The sequence below is a fragment of the Meriones unguiculatus genome, chromosome 5 (assembly GCF_030254825.1).
Source record: "Meriones unguiculatus strain TT.TT164.6M chromosome 5, Bangor_MerUng_6.1, whole genome shotgun sequence".
NCBI classification, from domain to species: Eukaryota; Metazoa; Chordata; class Mammalia; order Rodentia; family Muridae; genus Meriones; species Meriones unguiculatus.
The window spans coordinates 29,387,902-29,415,564 of NC_083353.1; the positions used below are offsets into that span (position 1 = coordinate 29,387,902).

At 38.4% G+C, this 27,663-nt stretch overlaps 2 protein-coding genes across 11 annotated transcripts in view; one reads left to right on the forward strand and one right to left on the reverse strand.

Annotated features, from left to right (window-relative positions):
* Positions 1-10,110, reverse strand: part of Slf1 (SMC5-SMC6 complex localization factor 1) — a 79,653-nt gene extending 69,543 nt beyond the window's left edge. For 2 of the 3 annotated variants that reach the window (XM_060383603.1, XM_060383601.1), the window contains exons 1-4: positions 9,972-10,110; positions 1,686-1,799; positions 1,444-1,519; positions 213-453 (exon numbers count right to left, since the gene is read on the reverse strand). In XM_060383603.1, the coding sequence (XP_060239586.1) occupies positions 213-453; positions 1,444-1,519; positions 1,686-1,799 (431 nt within the window). In that variant the 5' untranslated portion in view covers positions 9,972-10,110. Of the gene's footprint in view, positions 1-212; positions 454-1,443; positions 1,520-1,685; positions 1,800-9,037; positions 9,608-9,971 lie in introns of those variants that run through there. The other variant, XM_060383602.1, reaches the window with a different exon arrangement.
* Positions 10,111-10,146: 36 nt separating this feature from the next.
* Kiaa0825 (KIAA0825 ortholog) overlaps positions 10,147-27,663 on the forward strand; it is a 427,987-nt gene continuing 410,470 nt past the window's right edge. For all 8 annotated transcript variants that reach the window (XM_060383593.1, XM_060383596.1, XM_060383594.1 and 5 more), the window contains exon 1: positions 10,147-10,251. The gene's annotated coding sequence lies outside the window, so the exon portion shown is untranslated. The remainder of the gene's footprint in view (positions 10,252-27,663) is intronic.

Genomic DNA, 27,663 nt, shown 5'->3' on the forward strand with positions numbered 1-27,663 from the left:
ACATGCTGGGTTCTGATGCCCTCTTCTGGCATTCAGGTATAAATGTAGATAAAGCACTCATGCATAAAATAAATAGATCTTTAAAAAAAGTCCCAACTGTATAAAAGAACAATCATACCTCATTTTTACTAATAATTGAACATAAATATTAAAAGGTATTCACATAAACAAGAACCTACTCACTGCTTCAAATTTATGAACTCTCATCCTACCTTACAAGAGAATCACTTCGCTTATCAGCCCTAACAAGGAGAACAACTTTCCATCTGTGGAAGGCTCCTGGAGCACCAGTACGTTTCAGTTCTTCACGCCATCTTTTAGGTGCAGATTGCATTTGAGGTGAATAATGGGAGTCTTTCTCAATTTTATATCCCCATTCATAAGTTGTTTCATCAAGCCATCTGCCACTTTTGGCACTATGAATTATGTAGTCCTTCGTTAATACCCATTTTCCTAGAAAGCAAATGAACTGTCACAAAAGAATGTTCTGCTAAATGATAAACAATAAAGATCAAACAGCAACTAAAAGCCTCCCTTTTGTACATGAGATTTTCATGATAGACTGCCAAAATTATTTTTAAAATAAAATTTCAATATCACTGAACATTGTATATAATCTCTCCTATGATACATAGCTATAATTCTAAGTGCTACTAAATGAAAAATAAATCTAAAGTTATAAAATGTAATGTAACATTGCTTGAACTATAATTACTAACTGTATTCATTGTTCTGGGTTAGGTTTATTTCCTCCTATGCTAAACTTTTTAACACAGTATTCTTTTGTTAGTGAATTTTTAAAAAAATACAATATCTGTTTTTCATCTGGGTACCAATGATCTTTTAAACACCAGAAACAATAAATATTTTTGTTTCTAAAGGTCAGTGATTACTCCAAATGTTTCTCTGGTAAATGAATCTAAAAACTGATGTGGCACTAATGATGGACTAAGACACATAAATCACTCACCACAGAAGAAACCTATGGGTGTATCAGTGGTAAGAAAAGGTGAGATGAAAAACCAAATCTCAACTTGGGTACCTCAAAAATAATAAAGTAGGACAACTTTGCTTCCCAGTACGGACAGAGGACTAGCAACTTGGAAGAAGGGAACCATGCTGAGGTATTCTTCCCAATCTTTTTGTTAAGACATTTTTCTTAAACAAAACATCTAAACTAAAACTATATCTGTGACAATGTAACTATTTCTTTCTATTTAATATATATTTCATGTGTTAGAAAATTTTAATTACAATAAAGCAGAAATCAAACAAATCTTTAAGAAATCAGGAAATAACACATGCATATCTGATTTGATAAGCACAATATATTTCCAGTGACTTAAGATATTTCTTCCTCTAACACGAAGGGATTTTTTCTGTCTGTTTGTTTTTTTTTTTTGTTTTTTTTTTATACAAGCTGGAAGAAGAGAGTCTACTTACCTGCTGCACAAGCTGCTAAAAATTTTTCACTCTTGCACAGGCGTTCAGCTATAAGATGTGTACAGTTTTTATATTTCTGGAGAGAAGAACCCACATGAAGCAATGTTATCACAGCACGACTTTATTAATAATAAAAATTTGTATTCTTATAATATCAAAGGGCACTTTATGATGCTTAAGCCAGTATTTTAATTCTATTTTTTAACTCTATGTTGAACATTTTAGCAAGTTCATACACTCACCTCACTCTTAATAAAAGTGCAATCTAGTTTTAAAAGTAATTTGACTAGCGCTTCCTTTTCTTCCATCTTAAATCCTGTCATTTGGATGATATGCTTTGTGGCACCATCTTCCATCTAGCACACACACACACACACACAGAAGATAGCAGAATGTTAAACATAAAAATAAGGTTTACTTATTTTTTAATTATGAGCACTAAAAAGAAATTAAAACCATGAAACATATTATGAATTAAGCTTAATTGTAAATAATGTTACATTTAGTTACTACGATAAAAACCAGTTTCAAGTTATTTTCTCAAAACTTTGAAGTGAATTGTTGTTGTTTCCACATTGAAAGCCCACACTACTATATTATTTTCCATTAAAACACACTGTTGATCCCAGCACTCAGGGAGGCAGAGGCAGGCAGACCGCCGTGAGGCTGTGAGTTAGAGGCCAGCATGGTCTAAAACAGAGTCCAAGGCAGCCAAAGCTACACAAAGAAACCCTGTCTCAGAAAACAAACAAACAAAAACCTATACTGCTGAATATGATTCTTCACACAATAGGGACCTATGTAAATATAAGCATACTCATTTTTTAGCATGAGTTTTTGTTGAAACCTTTTCAACAAGCACACTTGTGAACAATGAAACAATCAGCTGCATGGTGACTTTAAAAATGTGAGCAAAATTAAACATATACAGGTCACCAAAGTTACAGACAGAACTCGTATTTCCATATTCATATATTAAATAATTTTAGAGACAGAGACAATGACGCAAACTTTTGTGTTAAATATATTTTAAATTTCATCCTCTCACCCCACCACACACACTCTCTCTGATATATGTATATATATATATATATTTTCATATATGTGTTGATCATATCACAATATATCTCTGATGTATGTATATTAATTTTATCAAAAGGTAAACAGAAAAACCAGATGGTTTTAATTTCACTTTATTTTCATGGAGCATCAACTCATGAAATTTCGTTCACAAAGTACTTTGTGTTTAAGGTGTTACCTAATTCATAGATTTTCTAAGAAGAATATTCTTTCGCTTGTTCAAATGAGGTTACAAGTTAGGACTGTAGATGGCACCTTATAAAAAAACCTGTGTTGCTCTGATGGTAAAGACATTATATAAATGGGATTCCAGTAACTTTCATTTCACTTTTGCTGTAATATCTGCAGAAAAGGATGTCACACTACAGCCAAAAGCAATAGCAGTTGCTTTTCTCAACATTCAAAGAACAAACGGCTTCTCAGAAAATCAAAGTTATCTTTAAGTGTTGGGAATAGTATGTACACTTAGCATGAATATGGCCCTGGAGTCAATCAATATATACCACAAAACAACAACAACAACAAAGAAAAAAAAAAAAGAAAAGAAAAACCCATAAGCCTGAACAAAACAAAACAAAATATCTTTTAAAGGTGTAGCATTTTGAACACATGAATAAGTGAAGAATATTTATAGAAATTTTATTTTCAAGGCATCAAAAAAGGCCCTGTATACATATCCATGTGTTCCATAATTATAGAACACATACATAAAATATTTGGGGGAAAAACCTTGAATTTGAACTAGCATGTAAAGGCTTTTTTTTTTCTTTTCAACACTATTCCATAATCAAAATAAAGTAATAACTATTTACACAGCATATGCATTAGATTAGGAATTTAAATTCTCAAGAGATGATTTAAAGTATGGAAGAGGAGGCAATTTAGATGACCAGATTTTGGTACCCAAAGGGAGTCTGGAACCAAGGCTCTGTAACACCTCAGAACAACTACTTTTTATTCTCTCTACCATACCCCAAGATTAAAATTCCTAGCTCTACTATACTCCAAGGTTAAAACTCATTTTGGTGTAAGACTGAAAGTTACCTTATAAACCATTTATGTTTAAAGCATAGCACAGGTTTAGGAGTGAACCCTCTCTTTTCATGCTTAAAGTTCCTAAGAGAAGAAATGGCAGCTAGGGTAAAGAAATTGCAGTTTCTCTATCTATCTTTTATTATACTTGGGAGATGCTCCTTGAGACACCTAACTACTATGAGTTGCTCAGCACATCTGAGTAGCTGCATAGTCAGCTCACATTAATTCTTTCTGATACTTCTCAAGGGGTGCTGCTTGTCCTGTACTACATGGACAGATCAATTCACAGGTCATACAGTAAGAAGCACAGCAGAACTACATATCAGAGCCATCTCTCTCAAATCAATATTCACTCATTAAAGAAGCAGACAGTACGACTTCAACAAATATTTCTTCAGTATTTACCAATTGATTGCAAAACAGGAAACAGGTATACAGTATCAGCCCTCTAAAATACTGAAATTCAGACACAAAACACAAATATCTTTAAGAGTGAAAACCACAAAATATCTTTAAGAATGAGACTTTCAAATAAAATGCTTCAATGTACGTTACAGGGCTTTGATAAAACTAGGACACAATTATAAAATGTACACTAATGTGCATGATATCTAATGAAAAATTAAACCATAAAATACTATTATCCACAAATAAGACACAAGTATTTCCCTAAATAAAGATGTATTTACTGCATTAATTTAAAAAATCATTTTCAAGGTGACAATACCAAATAATACTGACTGGCAATACAGATGAATATTACAAAGATTTTGCTGTAGTGCAAGAAAGAACTTATTTCAAAAAACACCTAAACCCACACAATAAAGAGCTGCTTTCATGAACTCAAAGGAGTTATTTATGCAAACCCTTTAATAATTTTTGTTTAGAGGATAGGTTGTTTTAGAAATAAACAAGTAAAATCAACGTACCTATAAATATTGTCTTGGTATTGAATTGATGTTCTTAATCGATCTCAAAAGCCATGATTTTAAACATAGCATTCACTTTCTGAATTGTATTTTTATTCTTGTATTCACAAATATAATTTTTCAAAATTAGTTAGCAGGCTATTTCAAACAATATTATGAAAAGGAGAGGAATCAGGGTAATTTTTAGAACTTAAAATTTTACCTATGGAAAATACGACGCATTAAAAAAACATTACTGATTAGCCAGAATAGGGCAGGGATGAAGCCTAGAAGCAGAGCACGTGCCTACTATGAAGGGAGCAGAGGGGCCAATCCCTATGCTCTCCTACTGCAAGAATCAAAACAAAGAAAAAGGAAGATTGCTGTGATGCTATCACCAATAAGTGGCCTTTAAATATGGATTAAGCTTTATGAAAATTACATGTTATATAGAAGTAAAAGGACAACATCTATCATACTCTGTTCTTAACAGTAATTGCTACTTTAAATTTTGAATTAACTGACATTTTAATATTTTTTTGTTTTATATTTGGTATATATTATTAAACCATTTGAACTTACAGAAATGCAGTTTTCAACCTTATGTTTGTAATACACATTTTGATGGCAATAATCACCTTCATATATTTAGCAACATTTTCTGTGAAACAATGTCTCATAATAATGAAAACAGGACCAACTGTATACAACTGCAAAAGCATTTTTAAAGCAATTTCTTTACTTAGAAAATACTTATACAAAACTTTCCATGTAAAAAGAAAAGAAAGAAACCCAAGTGATAGAATATCCTGATTCAAATAGTATGTGCAATACATGTGTAAAAACAAATCAGAATGCAAGACATGTATTCACAAGTTCAACAGAAAAACAGGAAATGTGGTAACTAACTTTCACAGAGCTGCAAACCCTGGACATGCACACAACTAGCAGTTTTTAGAAAGCCAAGACTAATCTAAGTGCATTTTGTAATCATGTTATCAACCTAAGGTAAAAGCTTATATAACACTGCAATGTTTTTTGAACATCACACTGTATGACAAAGATGGTCCATATGACATTAAATATATGATTACATGGGACAATCTATACATAAACATGGCAATATAGACTATGGATGTATTTTACATATAAAATTAGTAGTTGATAGCTCTTCCATTTCCTGCAAGCTTAAGAGAGCAATAAACAACTGCCTGATGTGCAGTTGTTCTAATGAGCTAGAAGAGAAAACTAAGAAAAATGTACTCCTTAGTACAAATCATTGAGCCAGGAAATTTAAAGTAGGGTCAAGTTTAAAGTAGGTGTTACATTCGAAGTATGGGGAACTCAAAAGTCTACTTCTAAAGATATTCTAGTACCAGGAAAGAACAAACATTCCATAATAGTTAATACTAGTGGCATTTCTAGAAAGATTACATATCTTTCCAGCTGAGGTAGGGGTAAGGGAATGGGAGACATGAACCTTCAAGAACTGCCACAGATGACGACTTCACATAAAAGAGGAAAAAAGAGACCATTTATTTTTAGTAATTAAATGTTTATCTTTATAATAAAAATTACATCACTATGTTCCTACCTAAAAAAATGTTCTTTGTAGTAATATTTTTAAAACTATAGAGTAATAATTCTTTAAAATGCACTTACCCTGAACCATACAAAACACAAAACTAAGAAGACAGTGCCTGTGAACAGAGTTGCCCTTTAAACATAGCAAGCAACTGTCGCTGTGGTGTGGACTTTCTTAAAATATCTCTTACTGCGGCCTATCCTTGATGCCTGAAATTCTTTGACAGTTGGTGTCAGCCAGAAGCACCAGGAAACCTACAGTTCTCATTACTGTGATCATGTATATTTTATCCTAAGTTTTTAAATAGAACTTTTGAATTCTTTACAATATGCCAGCACTGGAACATGTTTGGAAAATGGAACTACAATATGTTAAGAAGAAAAGTTAGAAAGAGAAGTAGAGACAGAGCTGGGCATGGTTGAGCACACCTTTAATCCCAGCACTTTGGAGGAAGAGGCAGGTGGAGCTCTGATTCAAGCCAGCATGGTCTACTTTTTGAGTTCCAGGCAAGAGTTACAGTGGGACCCTGCCTTTCCTCCCTCTCTCCTACCTACATTGGGGTAGAAGAGAGGGAGGAAAGGCAGGGTAAACAGTTGTCTAAAAAGTTACGTTAGAAAAGAGAAGCCAGGTTGTCTAACAAAGTCCTTGGGGAAAAAAGTGTGTATATACACACATATACAAATATACATACATTCGTGTATATATAACTACATTTTTACTTTCAAAATAATCTTTACCAATTTTTGTTTTTTTAAATTTCAACCAACATTTTGGCAAAGCATAAAGACATCTCCAGTGCAGCTAACTTTACTGCTTTGAATTCAAAACTTGAAAGATTTAACTGAAAAATTAAATTTAAACATGAAATTGAATATGGCTAAAGCACTGGATTTCTGCTTTACAACACTGCAAAGCATACACTCATATCTTAGTCCTCATACTACTGGAGTTATTTATACACTGCTCGTTCTGAATTGCAAGTGGAGTGTAGGTAATCCTGGCCCTTCAGGGCTTAGGAGAGAACATACCTTTGCTCTACTATCACTCAGCAGGCCTTTGGAATTTGATTTAAAAGATGTTATAATAGTGCCAACAAGATGGCTCAGCAGGTAAAGACTCTTAACCATCAAACCTAAAGACAAGAGTTTGATTCCAAGACCCACATGGAAGAACACATTTAAAAATGAACACACAAAATAAATGGGAAAAAAAGTCCTATTACTTCCTGCTGTATCTTTCAATGATATGACACTAATTATTTAACAGAGGTCTGGAGGAATTAAGAGATGCCACTCAATGTTACAGTGTCTACCGAGCATGTGTAAGACCATTAAGTTCAATGTACAAGCAACACACAACAAAAGAAGAGAAACTGAAACAAAGCCCTTGAAATCTCTAGTGATGAGGTTCCACAAATGTTCTCATCTCTAGGAAAAGGAGCAGTATTAATTCCTCATGGAGAATTTGGCAACATAGAATTAACAAAAAGTGATTGTGGTGAAAGAGAAAAACTAGGAAACTGAAGAACAATGTAGAGATATTCCCATGTATCCAACACTATTCATGGTGCAGGATGGACTAAACCTTTGAATTTAGGATTAAAGGAGTCCTTAGGAACCAAACTATAAACAGTGTTGTATATAAAATCACAAGTATAAGAATAATTAATTAAAATGATTGATTTAGTTCTTATTAAGGATCTTGTGTGGTCTACATATAGATGAAAAAACAAGATAATAATAAGAATACTGGAAATGACACCCAATTTAAGTTAGATAAGGAAGAGTATAACTTACTAGTACAGTAAATACTTAGCAGGAGATAGCCCTGAGCCAATCCCTAGTACCAAGACACAGAGAAATAAAAACCCACCGTAAGAACTGACATCTTTGTAAAAACAGTAAAACCAAGATTCAAAGATAAGCCTGCATCTGTAAAAAGGGACAGCCTTTTCTACAATGCCAATCAGGCTTAAATTTCAGATTTAATCTACTTCTCTTAAACAATTTTACAAGGCAATTTTACAAAGCAATCTCTTTTCCACCAGTAATAGAAAGGTAACACTGCCTGAAAAAGAATCTACTACATGGGTAAGGAGACATTTAAAGCAACAAAATGCAAAGATTTAAGAATTATTAAGCATTTTCAAAAATAACCAATATCTATAATATTCACACATTTCTACGAATATTCTAAAGAGTACTATACTATTACTTTTTTTTTGGTAGAACAGATTCTATTATTTTCCTCTCAAAGCAGGTTTGGAATCGATTATTGTAATTTTTCATACATATTTTATTATTAAAAATAACAATATATTCTTAACTTCGCTGGAATCAATTAAAAGGACAAGTGATGTTCCACTATAGTTTTTTGTTCTTTGGGAAGGTTCTTCAGTTTCTTTTGGTTTTATTATTTCAACCTTATGGAGAATAATGAGAACTACCTTTATTCTTAACATGATTTTTAAACAGTGGCAAGATCTAAATAGTAAGGCTATACTATTGGTTTCCTAAAAGTCAAATGGCATCCACGGAAATTGTCAATGCATGGAATCGAATTTTTAAGTGCTCTAAATTTTGATTACAAAAAGGAATTACAATAGACCTCTACTTCGCACATTAACACCATCTAAGCTTTCTGCTTTACAAAAATAAAAAAAATTCTAAATTATACAAGTGACCTTCACTTAAGTAAATGAAGCATGAGAAAATCTGGATTTAGCAATCAGGTCTAATAGAAGTTTAGTTGCTAGCCATGCTTGGTGTCACACGCCTTTAATCCCAGCGCTCAGAAGGTAGGCTTGTGAGTTCGAGGCCAGCCTGGTCTAAAAAGTGAGTCCAGTGCAGCCAAGGCTACACAGAGAAACCTTGTCTCGAAAAACCAAGTTTAGTTGCTCACTAAAGATGATCTCATAATAAGATATATCCAAACATATGAGTATTCCAACATCATTATCCTAGCTCGTGAAAAGAAATTAACTTACAAATAGTCAAATTTCCTCTGACACAACTCTAACGATCAGCTATGTTCTGGCCGCCTAGAATAAACATTCAATTCACAGGCACAACTTGAAAACGTAAGAGCTGGGTTATGACAGAGTAACAGACAATAAAGTGCATAAGGTGTATCTGTTACGTGCGTATACTGTGAATCCAGTTCATTTTCAATACCTCAACAGAACCCCCCACCCCGTTTTTCCTCTGTAGAGGGAAGTCAGTTGTCACAAAAGAGGTTGGGGACTTTAAAATCAAGTTCCATCTACTACAGGTCCCAGATCCTGATCTGGAGTATTAAGGTAAATCAGTGTTTGTCGATTTAGCCAGACCCTGGAAGTGGAATACATTTCTGCATAATCACTTAGTGTTGTCCCGGTGGTTGGGCGGCAGAACCCCCGGGGACCCAGACCCTTCCTTTAGGAAAGGTGTTGGCGCGTTGCTCTTCAAAGCCTACAGTGGCCGCTGAGGTAAAAGCTCATTTTCCTCTCGGCGTGAAACCAATTCTAAAAGAGAAAGAACGTCTCGATTCTCCTCCTAATGGAAGGCAGGCCCTAGGAATCCCTGCCACCTCCGCGGAAGCTAAGGCTTGGAAGCAGCCAAGAGCTGGGAGGGGGTGAGGCATCCTAGCCGGTTCTATGGAAACGAGAGACGCGGGCGGCCTAGCGCCCGGGCCGGGAGCAGGCAGCGGCCGAGAGCACGGTGCGGGCGGCGCCCGGCCGCTCCGCCTGGCGGGGCCGAGCGGGCCGACGTCCGAGGCCCCGGCCACCGGCGCGGGCGCCCGACCCGAGTTCACCATGAAGGAACCAAGGCCGCGGACGGCGCGAGCGCCAGGCGCCTCCGCGGCCCGGCGACGAGGGCCGGGATGTCCCAGGCGCGGCCTGGGCCGCGGAAAATGGCGTCTTCCGAGCTGAGGCGCTTTACCTTCCCGGCCGACCGAGCGTCTGGGCTGTTTTCTTCGGGCGGCGGCGCCGGGGGCGGCGGCAGAGGTGACGACCACTGCGGCAGCACTCAGGACTCCACTAGGCTGGGTTCTAGGAAATAATTTCCCGCCGCGCGCTCGGCGTCCGCGGAAGCGGTTTACTACTTCCGGGTGGTTGTTAGTGACGCTCTCGAGCGGTCGCCAGGGCCGTCTGAGCTGGGGCCGCTCGGTTCTGACCAGCGCGTCCGGCCTTGGCGGGGTCCGCGCCGCCGATGGAGACCGGTAAGTGACTTTTCCATCTAGTCTCCTCGGCTGTTGTTTCCGCCCAGCCAGCTACCGCCGCGTGTTTGTTGGACCGAGAAGTGAGCAGGCAAGGACTGAACCCCTAAGTCCCCAGTCCTGTCCCGTGGCTCCCAGCCCTCGGCTGGAGAAGGCCCTGGGACCCGGCGTACAGTCTCCACTTGCTTTTCCTGTTTCCAACGTGGAAGTGATCTTGGGACCCCAAGTGGTTTAGGCGAGGCGGAAGACACCTGGTCGCTGTGCCAGTGATCCGGCAATGTTTCTACTGTGTTTGTGCAGGGTTTGGTCACCCTGGTTTCCTAAAAGTTGCATTATGTTCCTTCTACTTATACCGTTAGAACAGTTCGGCGGTTTACTGGAAGGGCATGCAGGCAGCTAAAGAGGAAATCTACATCTATTCAGAATGGCGCGTTCCTGACTGATAATTAGTTGAACTTTTCTTCTTCAGTTTTATTTAAGAACGGCCTCGGTTTTTGTTATTGCTATGCATTAGTGAGATGGTGTCCGACTTATAATTCTGTGCAGCAGCTTTAGAGACACGTTTTGAAAAACATTGATCCAGAAACCAGCTGTACTTTCGAAAAGGAATGTTTTGGCTATATCTTCAAAGTCTCCAGCTGTGAATAGTTCGGGAGAATTTTGGATGGAGGTCTGAATCACCCAGAGGAGTTATAAAGAGAAATTGATTGTAACAAATGTCTCGTGTGAGGAAAGATGCTCATTTATTCAAAGACCCAAAGGGTGCCATAAATGAATCTTAGAGTGTTACTCTTTCTTGACTAATACAGTTTTTCCAGGTGAATTCACTGATCACATTTGTTTGTGATTCATTGACCACCTTTCCCTCATTTTCCCTCCATCCCAAAGAGGTCTAGAGATTACCATAAAGAAAAATGCAATTTTGGAGTTAGAGAGATGGCAGAGTGATTAAGAGCATGTTTTTATACATAAAATACTTACATAAACAAATCATTTAAAAAGAAAAATGCCATACATTAAAGGACTTTAAAGCAGCATGCAAGTGACCTTTTGCTTTTGAGAGCAAAGCTACCATATTTCAGAAAGCATGCTGATGTTGATCTTTCTAACTTGGCTTATTCACTGAACTTTAAAAAATATTGTCAATTTTTGATTACTTATATTTTAAACAGTTATAAGTTCTTTCAGGAAGATTTTATGTGATTTCCATATAGCAACCAACTTTTAAAAAAATCACACAGTGATTCATTGTTTGCGACTCATATTCATATAGCATTGATGGATGCTCACAAGTATCTACCTTCTGCCTAGCAGTTTATATTCACGATTTAATGCTTATAAAAGAAAAATCCTGTCTTTTTGCATACATTTTATATTGTGTCATAGAGGATGTAACTTACATAAAATTGTCAAGACTGAGATTCCAGCCTACCTGACTCTGAAATTTGGCTCTTTTCCTCTGTTTACCTGGCATAGTGGCATGTGCCTGTAATTTCAGTATTTGGAGAGTGAAAGTAGGAGGATTAGGAGTTCAAGGTCACTAGGTTAAATCTTAGATCCTAAACACCAGTCTGACTCTGTCTCAAAAATAAATCAAAACAAAACAACCACAAAACAGGCTGGAGAGATAGATGAGCGTGTTGGCTGGTTTATACAACTTTATTTGTGTTCTTATACCTCTACCTCCATTCCAATCCTTATTCTACACCAATCCCTTCTAACCCCCAATACTATGTCGGAGAGAAAGAAATTAGAGGGGAAAGGGAGTGCAAATCTCTATAGGATACTTCCTGCTGAGTAAGGACTTAAGAATTCCTTGAGGCAAGTCCAATCCAGGTTGTAAGAATTTCCAGCAATCCAGCAATAGCAAAAGCAGCAGCAGGAAGAACTAGCAGCAGCAAAGACAGCAACAGGGGGAGCAGCAGCCACCTTCTTTGGAGTGCCTCCTGTACTTCATCTTCTTACCTGTAACCTTTCTAGCTGCATCTTAGATCCTTCCATTTCCATTCACAACTTTTTCAATTGTCTTACCATTTGTGCCAACTCTTGTTTAGCCAGAATGTAAAAGGAGGAAAAAGAAAATATAGAAAATCCTTTCTGGGAACAAAGTGGGAGAGACACAGTGGCAGCAACTACAGTAAACTTTTTGTTGACATCCTGAAACAGAATATCCATTTCTTCATAGCTTACCACCTCTATGGCACTAGAAAACAGATTTTTCCATTACTCCAAGCCCTAAGTCTGGGTGCTGCTTGTGGGTGCTGTTTTTGCTCTGTTATTCCAAGTCCCACGTTGTGTGCCACATGTTGGCGTATTTGTTTACACTGCTTTATTTGGGTTCTTAAACCTCTGCCTCCCTTCCAACCTTTATTCCACCCTAATGCCTTCCTTTCCCCCAACACTAGGTAGGAGAGGAAGAAGGTTAGAGCTGAAAAGAAGTATAGACCTCTGTAGGCTATTTCCTGCTGATTAGGGTAGAGTTCCTTGAGGCAAGTCAAGCTTGCTTGTCAGAATTTCCAGCAAACCAGCAATCCAGCAATCTAGCAATAGCAAATGGAGCAGGATGAACCAGCAGTATCGAAGGCAGAAACAAGGCTGCCATCTTCTTTGGAGTGTCCCCGGGCCCTCTGGGGGCTATGGCATTTATTCCCTTTTCAGAGTCCTCAGACTTTCCAGCAATCTAAAATTCTAAACACTCATGAAGCAAAGAGTCTGCTGCTGTGGACAGTTTGAAGCAACCCCATATCCCACACCTGGGATTAAATAAAAAACATGTTTACATAACATAACTGGGTTTTTAAAGACACCAAAATTCTCACTACCTATAAGAGTTCCTGTTCCTTTAGAACTCTGGTGTTTGCTTCTTAGCACCTACATGTGATGGCTCACAATGGCTCTATAACTCCAACTCCGAGTGATCCAATATCTTTGGCTTTTTCTGGTATCTGCACATATGGCACACACCCACACCCACACACTCTCTCTTTCTCTCTCTCACACACATACACACACACATAAAAATAAATGTTTCAAAAAGAACACAGATCATAAATCATTTCTGTCTTAGGTACATTAAAAGAAGTATGTTAATCAATGTATACAAAGCAGACTTTGAAGATAAGATTTAAAGGCTAAACTCATTGTCATAGATAATGAATAATATATGAAAAATTATAAATAGTATAAATTCTGATTGTTGGCCAATTTTATTATTTTAACCCAAAGGTGAATAAATATCTGTATTTTATGTAAGTATAATAATTCAACAAAAGTATGTGCTTGCCTTCCAGTGCATTATAGAGCTCAGTAGCAATTGAATGACTCTTCTAGCTAACTCTAAAGGTAGTTAGTAAAACACATTTGGATATATTTCCACATAACTGCCAACTATTTGTGGTTGGTTGCAATCTCCTATGCAATGTAATCTTCAATCCTCACAGTATGAGGGGTATTATGCTTCTTTTACGGATGAAAAGCTGAGACAAGATTAGACTTGTAAATTGTCCTGGTTCACATACAGTATTACTTACCAGACCTATGATTTGAACCAATATATCTCCAAAGGCTGTACTCTTAACAAAATTACCAGACTGTCTCCAGTTAGGTTTTACTCCTGGTGGTGTATATGTTTGTTAGCTACAGTGAATGATCGATGTGTAATAACTATATTATTAACCAAGTGCTCAAAACATTTGGGCAAAAGTGACTGTGGAAGTCCCTTTAAAGCAATCAGCTGGAGTTCCTGGCCCCCAGTCCTTGAATAAGGTATCTAAGTAAAACAACACATAGCAACAGGAAGAGATAACATTAGCAAAGTGGGTGCTCATAGCGTCCAGTGGAAACCAACTGAAGAAGTCAAGGCTAGAGTTTCTTGGAAAGCTTCTTTCCAAGGATGAGCTTTCTAGGGCTGACCTTTTGGCTTCTTTTTTCCACTTTCCACTCCTTTATATCATGAAAGAAACAACAGTAACATATTTTTGAAATAATTTGCCTTCTAGCTGTTTTTTAAAGGCACAGTGTTTCTATGCATGGGGGAATGTAGGTAACCCCACTTTTCTTTGAGCTCAAATGTAAGTTTATATACATTGTAGTGTATAAGTGAAAAATTTTTATTCCTCTGGGGACAATATTTCTCATTATGAGAAACATTGGATTAGATAATTTTGTTTCCTTCTACCTGTAGAATACTCTGACCTGTTGACTCCTCAGTATTACTTGATAGCAGTTTTAGTGTACTAGAAAATCTTGGTCAGGGGGCTTTGGCATATGCTGTGTTATCCCCATGGAGCAACATGGAGTTATGCTTTTGTAAGGAGAAGTAAGATTCGAGTGTTTGTATTTTAATTACCAGCTCCCCCGCTTAAATCAGCTTCTACACAAGTAGTCAGGTAATCTTATAAAAGGGATCCACAGAACTGCTGCAAAAATCATGAGTTGGTATATGTAAAGGCTCACACACTCAGCCTGACTCACAGTTGACATTAAATAAATACAGAATTTTATTCTCCCTCAATTTTGTATGGATTTAAGATTGACTGAGGTACTGAAAAGATAGCTCTTGCAGAGAACCTGGGCTTGGTTTCCAACACCCACATTGTGGCTCATGGCCATCTATAACACTTTCAGGAGGATTCCATATCTTCTTCTGAGCTCTGCAGGTACCAGCCACACATGTAATGCACATACTTGCAGGCAAAGCACCTCAAACATATAACATTTTAAAATGTTTAAAATATTTAAAAGAATATTGATGGAGATTATAAATTAGACAAGGATGAAGAACCTTTTTAAAGTATACTACGAAACAAAGTTTTATATACAAATAGTTATTATAGATGCCATTTCCAAACATTGCTGACTGAGAAGCATGACGATAGCATGCAGAGTAAGAAATGTTGCTTCCAGGAGCACAGATGAAAAAAATTTTGCTGAAGAAAGATAAAGGGAAATGTGGCCTAGTGAAGATTTTGCAAGGAAAGAGTGGAGAAAAAAAGGCAGTCGCTAAGTCGTTTGGATGCATAGGGTAGTGTCGCTAACAAGGTAAAGCTGGAGTTTAGGGTAGGCTGTCAACACCCTGGATGTATGTTTAAAGGTGCTAGGCTTTCCACAGTGTGCATTCAGTTGTGTGTGTGTGACCAGAATCTGTGAGGGTTAAATTGGCACTTACTTTCTTTTGGTCTTTTTCCATCTCTCTTTGAAGGTTAATTTCTTACAGAAATATTTGCATTTATAAATAAGCCAAAAAGAAGGAAATGAGAACCTGCTCCTTAATCTCACTCAGAGGTTCCTACTTATCATGTCTTTCCACATATTTCAGATTTATGTGTGTGTGCTTTAAAAATAAAAATGTTTTAATGTTCTACAATTTATCTTGTGACCTACTTTTTTCCTTATTCTATGAATCTTTATATGTTAATAAATTTATTACTATAAGCTGAATTTTAGGGCCTCCATACTATTTAGTTTCAGGAATGTGTTACCACTTTTATAGAGAACATCCTATTGCTAAATGATAGTACAATAAATGTTTTGAAGTATAAGAAAATGTTTTATAATAAAACATTTTGTCTTTTATATCTACTTACTGTAACAGATTACATAAAGAGAAATGATGTACATCTCATATGATAAATAGCATCAAATTATGGTAGCCAACCATGCTTGGGGAGACTGTCCTGCTTCAATGGCTGTAAAGGCCTGAATGGTCATGGCTGCATTACGCTGTTGTGAGACTCTAATCTTGCATATATACCACAGGCAAACCATGGAGATCAACACCAGAAGGCCTGCTAAGTCTCCCCAAGCATGGTTGGCTACCATAAAAAGCTAAAATGTTACGCTCAGGATGCGAGGCTAAGCACTGCACTCAGGGTCAGCCGCTTTGGACCCAGAGAAGAGCATGTCTGATTGCATGCGGGTTGATGCCCCAGGTCCCGCCTCTGAGAAAAAGGTATCGGTCAGGTCTGATGCTCTTTGGGTGGATGACACCTAAATGAACACCAGTACAAAGTCCCAATTTATTTCTAATACCAGAGATCAGACCTCTACTCTTGCCTGATGCATCTAAAACAAAAAGGGGGAACTGTAGAGAGCTGTGGAATGCCACGCCTTAAAGATGGAGCTGGTTTGCGCCTTCCACCTTCCCGATGATGAGTGCTCTCTGTCACGAACAACTCCACATTTGGCTAAGGCTGAGGATCTGGCTTGCTTCCATGTATGTGGACCTATCTGCATTGCCCACGTGGCATGCTGGGGTTGGCTACCCAGAGGCTATTTAAGCTGTAGGCTGACTTTCCCCAGGGTCAGATGATTGTTCAAGGTTCCTGAATAAACTGCATTGAAAAAAAAAAAGCATCAAATTATTACTAATTATATTTAAATTTTTAAATTCGGAAATTTAAAGGGATATGTTACTCTCTCTACTTTCCTCATACTTGCTTAATTGTATATAATTTGTGTATAATTAGATTTGACTATATTTAAACTTAAAAATCAGAAGATGTAAAGGGGAATATAATAGTAGTCTCCATATACTTGTCTTGTCATCCTGAAATTCAGCCCAGTAGTACCTGGTATGAATGGAAAAGCACATCATACAGAAAATACAATTTTAACCGTTAGATGCACTATTTTCTAAATGGATCACATTTTTGTAAGCAATGGGAAAAAGCCTTTCTTCGACGGTGCTATGTGGTAGAGGGTGCATGGTTGAACAACACTGTGAGCTTGCATTCAGCCACTTCTTTCACCCTATTTGACCAATGTCTGTATAGGCACTTTGGCATACCTCATGAAGCAGCCTCGTTTCCTTTTCCATGGATACTCAGTATAGCTAATTTCTTTTCAATCATGCAGAGACATGAAGTAGGTTTTTGTCAGATCTATGACGTCAGCTAAGCATCTTTTATAATGTATTTGTTATGTGTGTGTGTATACTTGCACGTTTGTGTAGATTTATAAGATCTTGAGTTATTGATAACCTTTCTGCTCTTTTAAAGAATATGTATCTAAAAAGAAAAAGGGTGAAGTTAAGCAAGACTGGAGCATGTGGAAAGCTTTCCTCCATACATACATGTGGAACAGCCATATTGGCTTCCTAGAGTCTTTTTTTTTAATTTTTTATTTTTTTACACTTTATTCACATTGTACCCCCATAAGCCCCTCCTCCCTCCCCTCCCATTCCCATCCTCCCTCCCCCTTCTTCACGCATGCCCCTGCCCAAGTCCACTGGTAGGGGAGGTCCTCCTCTCCTTCCTTCTGATCTTAGTCTATCAGATCTCATCAGGAGTGGCTGCATTGTCATCTTCTGTGGCCTGGTAAGGCTGCTCCCCTGTCAGGGGGAGGTGATCAAAGAGAAGGCCAATCAGATTGTGTCGGAGACCGTCCTTCTTCCCATTACTATGTAATCCACTTAGACACTAAACTGCCATGGATTACATCTGCACAGGGGTTCTAGGTTATCTCCATGCCTGGTACTTGGTTGCAGTATGGGTCTCTGGGAAGACCCCTGTGTTCAAATTTTCTGGTTCTGTTGCTCTCCTTGTGGGGTTCCTGTCCTCTCCATAACCTACTATTTCCCACTTCTTACATAAGATTCCATGCACTCTGCCCAACAGTTGGCCTTAAAGTCTCAGCATCTGCTTTGATAGTCTGCAGGGCAGTCTTTGAGAGGCCCTCTGTGGCAGGTTCCTAGGTTGTTTCCTGCTTTCTCCTTCTACTGATGTCCATCCTCTTTGCCTTTTGGGATGGGGATTTAGCATTTTAGTCAGGGTCCTCTCACTTGATTAGTTTCTTTAGATGTACAGATTTTAGTGGGTTTATCCTATAAGTCTATATGAGTGAATATATACCGTGTGTGTCTTTCTGCTTCTGGGACAGCTCACTCAGGATAATCCTTTCCAGGTCCCACCATGTACCTGCAAATTTCATGATTTCCTTATTTTTCATTGCAGAGTAATACTCCATTGTGTAGATGTACCACAATTTCTGCATCCATTCTTCAGTTGAGGGGCATCTGGGTTGTTTCCAGCTTCTGGCTATTACAAATAAGGCTGCTACAAACATGGTTGAGCAAATGTCCTTATTGTGTACTTGAGCCTCTTTTGGATATATGCCTAGGAGTGGTATGGCTGGGTCTTGAGGAAGCACTATTCCTATTTGTCTAAGGAAGCGCCAAATTGATTTCCAGAGTGGTTGTACAAGTTTACATTCCCACCAGCAGTGGAGGAGGCTTCCCCTTTCTCCACATCCTCTCCAGCATGTGTTGTCACTTGAGTTCTTAATCTTAGCCATTCTGATGGGTGTAAGGTGAAATCTCAGGGTTGTTTTGATTTGCATTTCCCTATGGGGTAGTGAGGTTGAGCATTTCTTTAAGTGCTTCTCTGCCATTTGGTATTCCTCTACAGAGAATTCTCTGTTTAGCTCTGTTCCCCATTTTTTAAGTGGATTACTTGGTTTGCTGCTTTTCAGCTTTTTTAGTTCTTTATATATACTGGATATTAGCCCTCTGTCAGATAGTGAAGATTATTTCCCAATCTGAAGGCAGTTGTTTTGTTTTGATGACGGTGTCCTTTGCTTTACAGAAGCTTTTCAGTTTCATGAGGTCCCATTTATTGATTGTTGATCTTAGAGCCTGTGCTGTTGGTGTTCTGTTCAGGAAGTTGTCTTCTGTACCAATGAGTTCTAGGGTATTCCCCACTTTTTTTTCTAGCCGATTTAATGTGTCTGGTTTTATGTTGAAGTCTTTGATCCACTTGGACTTCAGTTTTGTGCAGGGTGATAAGTATGGATCTATTTTCATTTTTCTACATGTGGACATCCAGTTAGACCAGCACCATTTGTTGAAGATGCTATCTTTTTTCCATTGTATGGTTTTGGCGTCTTTGTCAAAGATCAGGTGTCCATAAGTGTGTGGGTTTATTTCTGGGTCTCCTGTTTGGTTCCATTGATCCACCATTCTGTTTCTATGCCAGTACCATGCAGTTTTTATAACTGTTGCTCTATTGTACAGCTTAAGATCAGGGATGGAGATACCTCCAGAAAAAGCTTTTATTGTAGAGGGTTGTTTTAGCAATTCTAGGTTTCTTGTTAATCCATACGAATTTGAGAATTTTTCTTTCCGGTTCTGTAAAGAATTGTGTTGGCAATTTGATGGGGATTGCATTAAATCTGTAGATTGCTTTTGGTAAGATGGCCATTTTTAATATGTTAATCCTGCCAATCCATGAGCATGGGAGATCTTTCCATCTTCTCATATATTCTTCTAATTCTTTCTTCAGAGACTTGAAATTTTTACATACAAGTCTTTGATTAGGGTTACACCAAGGTAGTTTATGTCATTTGTGGCTATTGTGAAGGGTGTTGTTTTCCTAATTTCTTTCTCAGCCCTTTTGTCTTTTGTATACAGGAGGGCTACTGATTTTTTTTTTTTTAGTTAATTTTGTATCTGGCCACTTTGCTGAAGGTGTTTATCAGCTGTAGGAGTTCCCTGGTAGAGTTTTTGGGGTCACTCACGTATACTATCATATCATTTGCAAATAGTGATAATTTGACTTCTTCCTTTCCAATCTGTATCCCCTTGATCTCCTTCAACTGTCTTATTGCTCTAGCAAGGACTTCAAGTATTATGTTGAAGAGATATGGAGAGAGTGGGCAGCCTTGTCTTGTCCTTGATTTTAGTGGGATTGCTTTAAGTTTCTCTCCGTTCAGTTTGATGTTGGCTATAGGCTTGCTGTATATCGCCTTCACTATGTTTAGATATGTACCTTGTATCCCTGATCTCTCCAAGACTTTAAACATGAATGGATGTTGGATTTTGTCAAATGCTTTTTCAGAATCTAGGGAGAGTATCATGTGGTTTTTTTCTTTCAGTTTGGTAATATGGTGGATCACATTGATGGATTTCTGTATATTGAACCACCCCTGCATACCTGGGATGAAGCCTACTTGGTCATAGTGGATAATATCTTTGATGTGTTCTTGTATTCGGTTTGCGAGTATTTTGTTCAGTATTTTTTCATCAATGTTCATAAGGGAGATTGGCCTGAAATTCTCTTACTTTGTTGAGTCTTTGTGAGGTTTATGTACCAAGGTGACTGTGGCTTCATAGAATGAGGTTGGTAATGTTCCTTCTGTTTCTATTTTGTGGAATAGTTTGATGAGAATTGGAGTTAGCTCTTTTTTGAAGGTCTGGTAGAATTCTGCGCTGAAGCCATCTGGTCCTGGGCTTTTTTTGGATGGAAGACTTTTGACAACCTCTTCTATTTTTTTGGAGGATATAGGACTATTTAGTTGATTTACCTGGTCCTGATTCAGCTTTGGTAAGTCAAATCAATCAAGAAAATTGTCCATTTCATTTAGATTTTCAAATCTTGTGGCATATAGACTTTTGAAGTAAGTCCTAATGATTGTTTGGATTTCCTCAGTGTTTGTAGTTATGTCCCCCTTTTCATTTCTGATTTTGTTTATTTGGATGGTGTCTCTCTGCCTTTTAGTTAGCTTGGCTAAGGGTTTGTCTATCTTGTTGATTTTCTCAAAGAACCAGCTCTTGGTGTCATTGATTTTTTTTGAATTGTTTTATTTGTTTTTAATTGATTTCAGCCCTGAGTTTGATTATTTCCAGCTGTCTACTCCTTTTTGGTGTGTCTGCTTCTTCTTTTTCTAGGGTTTTTAAGTGAGCCATTAAGTTGCTTGAATGAGCTGTCTCGAATTTTCTTCTTGAAGGCACTTAGTGCTATGAACTTTCCTCTTAGCACTGCTTTCATTGTGTCCCACAAGTTTGGGTATGTTGTGTCTTCATTTTCATTGAGTTCTAGGAAGACTTTAATTTCTTTCTTTATTTCTTCCCTGACCTAGATGTCATTTAGTAACAAGTTGTTCAGTTTCCATGTGTGTGTAGGCTTTTTGCTATTTCTGTTGTTGTTGAGGTCCAGCTTTATTCCATGGTGATCAGACAAGATACAAGGGATTATTTCAGTCTTCTTGTGTCTGTTGAGGCTTGCTTTGTGACCAACTATATGGTCTATTTTGGAGAAGGTTCCATGAGGTGCTGAGAAGAAGGTAAATTCTTTTCTGTTTGGGTGTAACGTTCTGTGAATGTCTGTTAGGTCCATTTGATTCGGGACCTCTGTTAAAGACATTGTTTCTTTGTTTAATTTCTGTTTTGTTGACCTGTCCTTTGTTGAGAGTGGGGTGTTGAAGTCTTTCACTATTAATGTGTGGGGGTCTATGTGTGGTTTAAATTTTATTAAAGTTTCTTTTACAAATGTGGGTGTGTTTTCTTGAAAGTTCCTAATTTTCTTGGGTTGTATTTTCCCAATACAGTGTCTTCTGTATTGCTGGATTTGTGGGTAGGTATTGTTGAAATTTGTTTTTGTCATTGAATATCTTGTTTTCTCCGTCTATGAGGACTGAGAGTTTTGTGGGGTATAGTAGCCTAGGCTGACATCTGTGTTCTCTTAGGGTCTGCATGATATCTGTCCAGGCCCTTTTGGCTTTCATAGTCTCTGTTGAAAAGTCAGGTGTGATTCTAATGGGTTTACCATTATATGTTACTTGGCTTTTTTCCCTTGTAGCTTTTAGTATTTTTTCTTTGTTCTCTATACTTACTGTTTTGATCATTATATGGCTGGAGGATTTTCTTTTCTGGTCAAATTTGTTGGGTGTTCTGTAGGCCTCATGTATTCTTATTGGTCTCTCCTTTAACTTGGGGAAATTTTCTTCAATGATTTTGTTGAAAATATTTTCTGGGCCTTGGAGAAGAGAATCTTCTTTTTCCTCTATTCCTATTATTCTTAGGTTTTGTCTTTTCATATTGTCTTGGATTTCTTCGACAGTCTGTGTCAGGAATTTTTTGGATTTAACATTTTCTTTGACAGATACATCAATTTCTTCCATTGTTTCTTCTACACTTGAGATTCTTTCTTCCTTCTCCTGTAGTCTGTTGGTTATGCTTACCTCCATAGTTCCTGTTTTCTTCCCTAAATTCTTCCTCTCCATTATTTCCTCCATTTGTGTTTTTAATTTTTCTAGTTCTATCTTCAGGTCTTGAGTTGTTTTGTTTACTTCCTTCACCTGTCTGATTATATTTTCTTGTTTTTCTTTTAGTTCCTTCAACTCTCTTTCTTTTATTTCTTTCAGTGATATAATTATTTCTTCTCTGAAGGCCGAAAACTGTTTGGCTGCATCCTCCCGTATTTCTTCACTGATGGCCATAATCTGCTTGTCTTTAACTTCTTCCATTTCTTTATGGATAGCCATGATCTGTTTGGTTTTATCTTCCTCTAATTCTTTATGTATTTTATTTGTTTCCTCTATTATCCTCTTCATCAGCATAGATGTAAGGTCATCTTCTTGTTTTTCTATTATGCTGGGTTGTCCAGGGCTGCTCACCCCTGGATAGCTGGGTTCTGGAGATGCCATATTGCTCTGTGTTTTGTTGGTTGAACTTTTACGCTGACCTCTACCCATTGGGCTGTTTTAGGTGTTGGCTGTTAGTTTCTGTGCTTCCTGGAGTCCTGAGGTAGGGAGAATCCCCTTGGCCGGAAAATGATTTTTCCTGAAGGAGGCCTCCTCTGCTTTTTGGGTTTGGTCACTGTATGGCCAGTGTTTCTCAGGAATTGCCACTGCTCACCTCAGGTGTATAGACCTGAGTAGTAGCTGTGGTCTTTGTTAGGCAGGGGGGCTCTCCTCTCACCCACAGAAGTTCTCAAGACAGCTGCCCTGCTGCTGGGTTTCTCATTCTCTATTTAGTGAGCTGCTGCTGTTGTTAAAGTTTTCCAGGTACAGCCCTCTTGAAGAACCTGCTGATTTCCCTAGCTGTGGGGTTTTCTCCCAACAGGGAAACTCAGTCTGGTATCCTGGGGCACACAGTTCTGTCCTGGAAAGTGAGAGGAGCGCCCAGCAAGTCTCTGGGCCAGAGGCTGAGTGTTCTGCTCTGGGCCTGGAGAATGTGCACCTAGGTTGAGTTGGCGCCTAGAGGCGCAGCTTTGGATCAGGAGCTGTGCACTTTTCTCTAGGCTGGCAACTGAGGGCTCCACTCTGGTCTGGAGGCTGGGCGCCTCACTCTGGGCCGGAAGCTGTGTGTCCCTGTCTAGAATGGCCGCTGCGGGTGCTGCTTTGGCCCAGAGGTTTTATGCTCTGGTCTGGGCTGGCAATGTGTGTCCCCTTCTGAGCCAGAGGCTGTGCATGCCTCTCTGGGCTGGCAACTAAGGGCTCTGCTCTGGGTCGGAGGCTTGGCTCCTCACTCTGGGCCAGGAGGCTGTGTGCCGATCTCGGGCGGCAGGTGCGCCCGCCGGTCCACAGGACCTTTACCAGGTATTGCCTGGGTGACCTGAGGTCGGTCCCAATTAATTTCCACACTGTAGGCTTTCCTCTCACCTGGCAATCACGAACGCTGGTGTTTTCGGTCCCTGGGTTCAGTCTGCTGGTCACTGTGCCAACACTGCTGTCCTGCTCCTCAGACACAGAGTCCTCCCAGCTCCGCCATCTTCCTGTCTCATCCTAGAGTCTTTTAATCTCTTAAAAGCAGTCCCATGGACTGACAGAGAGCAGCCAATATATACATCGTACTTGGCAGTGAAGTGGAACGGCCCTAATGAGTGCTAGATAGCTTGCTTGTAGCTCATATGGGCATTCTGAACTTAACACCCTCACTGCTTACACGAAATGTCCTACTTACACAGAGCAGCATACTCGCTGCTCACACACCTAACATCCATGAGTTCAAGTAGCTGTTTTACTATTTGGTTCACAGTGGCTAACACTAAAGTGAAATACAGAGACCAAGGGCAGACCTTAGTACATTCCTATGAATACATCTCACCTGAAAAGATGTAATAATGGCATTTGTCCCTTTCATTAGGCAACACAATATGATATAGTCAACTTCGGAGAGAACCTGAATAATAATGTATTAAGCTTATTAAATTATTATCTGAAGCATTACTTAATTTTCTGAGGTATACTTTCTCCATGTACCAAATGGCAATAAAGTGGCACCTTTTATGGATTTACCAAGTTAAATGTGATAATGTAGAAAATATACCAGTAACCCTAAAATGTTTTATTTGGGATCTGTATAGTTCTACTTTAAAAAAAAAAGTTATTGTTTTAAAGTGAGACAAATAATTGAAGTCATGGATTCAGATTTAAATCCTAACTCTTAGTTTCTTTTTGCCTGGATCCTTATTCATAAAATAGGGATAGCAAGGATGTTTTCTTAATATCTTTGTGGAGATTAAATGAAACTTCAGTACAATGCAGAATTTAATGTGGTGGCTGGTACTGCAGGCACAGTATTCAGATTTACCTGGAAGCAGATGTCAAGAGGGATTATATTTACAACAGGCTTTTAAGAACACCAAGAAAAAAAGGGAGTAGGAATAGGACATGAGAGGTGAAGGTCTGAAACACGAGGCTTCAGTGAAAGCTTCATAACATTAAAAAAAGAAAAGAGGGGAGTAACAGCAATAGTATCAAACTGTTACCATGGTTCTAAGAAATTTTCAGCAGGGGTCCTGCAGCCAGCAAGCTTGCATGAAGCTTTTGGTTTGATTCCAAAACCACATAAAGCAGTTGTGCTAGTGCATACATACTTCCTAGCATTTGCTAGCAAAAGAGAAACAAAAGGATCAGAAATTCAAGGTTATCCTTGACTACCCTGTCTTAAATAATGCAAATTCACATTTTTAGAAGGTCTTTGATTGGATGGTGAGTCCCCACACCAAATTTACCTATTAAAGGAATTTTGCGTTGTCACCACAGGACTCAGCCAGCTGTTACCTACTAACTTATCAACTTTGGAGATATGCTATAATTTAAAATTCTTTGTCAGCTCTTGACTTTTATTGCCATTCCATATTCCCTCACAAAAAGTACAACCCTGATTGCCAGACACTGATGGTTACACTTGAGGCTTCTCTTCTTGTACTAACTCTTATATTTACAATACAGTTTTGTTAGCTGTAAAGAACAGTTGAAGAATCAAAAGACATGTTCCAAAGAGCCATTTAAAAATGTGAATGTTTGGTCAGCAACTGCCTTTGAAATTCAGTGGTTAACCAATCTGCCACCTAAATTTCTGCATTCAAGTAGTCAAAGATTTTATTAGAAAAATAATGAATTTCTATCATCTGAATAAGATTAATATGCACAGTTTAAATATTACCCATTTGCTCCTGTACCCAGAGTAATGTTTGCTAAAAATATAAAAAATTATTATAGTTTTCAAGCTCCTATCTTTGTTTTTAAAGCAGTTGTGGAGATCCAGCAGTACTTTTTAAATAGTAATTTGTAAGTATCGCTTCAGTGAATAGGAGCCTTTTGTTTCAGTTGAATGTGTTCTCTGAACTTAAAATGTGTTACTGTGAATCACAGCTGTATTTGAAAGCAAGGAATTTAGATGAACCTTTTTATCTTCAGGAGGAAATGAAGGCTAAAGAGATTGAGCTGGTCCAGTTTCTCTGGACCTGTAACTGGAATTCAGTGCTAACTCCTAAAAATTAAAATATAGAACTCTTTTGGTTTCCAGTGTGCTTTCCAGAAAAGGCTTCTTGTTTCATTTCTCCCTATCACACACAAGTGTGTGGATGTGACAAGTTCTCTTCTGGGGGGCTTTCATTATTTGCTAAGATTTACTGAAGAGTTCTTCCCTAACAGTGGCCATTGGGTGTTAAGAGCTTGTGTAGGTGTGGTTGTTTTCAACACTCAGTAGCTCTCATCTGAGTCTCCCTGTTTTTCTCTTGAGGCACAGCTAATCTAACAGTGTATGTTTGGAGTTCACCTAATTCCAAATATTGAACTTTAGGAAGATTTTTAGCCTTATTATGCTGAGGTCTAAATTTTCAATAACATGGGTCTTTGGTACGGTATGGCATCATATGTTATGGTGTTTATTTTGTGATTATTCTATCATGTAATGACATTTCAGTACCTATTTGTCTTCCTTTATTTTTAACCTTAGCTCAATGTTGTTGTTTTTTAAAATGAAAATCGCAACCATTCTATTTTACCAGTAAAGACTCAGGAGCCAGATGCTGGGGTGAAAACCAGCTAGCTCAGAGGGGCAGAAAAAGTACCCAGCTGACCTTCCTTCTCAGCTCAGGTCTGGATAGTAAATACCCAAAAGGCTCACTAACTCAACCAACAGCCCAGGAGGAAAAGGCCAAAAAAACCCAAGGCCAAAGGGTTGCTTACTCAAATCCTAAAGAGCCAGGTAGCTGAGGAGCTGAAACCCAACCTAAAGCCAGAGCTTAAGCAGAAAGTTCTTTCTTCTTCTCCACATTGTCTTAAATACCACTCAGCTCAAATCCCTCTTCTCTTTAATGCCTGTCAGCTGGTTTCTTGCTTTGCCTCTTGACCTAGGGTTATCTTTACTAAATCCTGTGCACAGAAGGCTCCTAGATTAAAGGTGTATACTAGGGCTGGGTGAACCACACCATAATCACCTGTTTACAATAAAAAGTTCTTGGATTAAAGGTGTGTGATAGGGCTCAACCATACCAAACAAGAAACTAGAGATTTACAGATAACAATTTTGGGATTCATAATGGGATCGAATATCCTGGGACAGCTCATCATATATTTTCTCTTTTAGAATGCCAGGTTTGCATACTAATACATTCGCTTAAAATTTGCAAATATGTTTCTTTCTTTCTCTAGTGTATTCATTCACATTTTCCTTCAGACATGGCCATGATGGATGAACTTGTTTCTTACAAATGAATGAATTTGTCTTCTGCTCTTGGAGAAAGAGTTCAGAAGTGGGCTGACTGTGGAAGGGTACTGTGAGGCTCTGATCCTGCAAAGCCTTTTGTGCCCTGGTCTCCTTGTGGGTGTTGGTATTTGTGCTTCTGATTAGTATTACTTGATCCTGTCTTTCTGGGACATTATCATTTGTTTAACCTAGCAGTACTCATATGTTGGTGGTGTGGGTCACTTATACTCTTAAGAACTACTGAAAGCCTTCAGAGTGGTATTTGATGTTTCTTTTTTTGTTGTTAGTGTTTTGTGTGTGTGTGTGTGTGTGTGTGTTAGATATGTCTGTAAAGGTGTGTGTAAGGGTATAGTGTGCATAGTGGACCTGTGAATATGGGTATAGCTACGCATATCTAGGCCAGAAGTCAATGTTAAGTGTCTTTCTCAGTTTTCCTCTGGCCTTTTGCCCTCAGCTAGGCTCTCTGCCTGAGTTGGCACTCAGGGATGTAGCTAACCTGGCTGGGCAGCTAACTCCAAGCACCTGCATGTCGCTGCATCCCCAGCACTGTGCTCTTGCCACCCTATTCATCATGGATCAAAACTCAGCTCCTCAAACTTTTGTGGCAGACCCTTCTGAGCTGTTTCCCCAGCTCTGTTTTGTTTTAAGACAAGCTTTTGTGATACTCTGGCCTTGTTTTTCAGAGCCTGACTCTTTCGAAT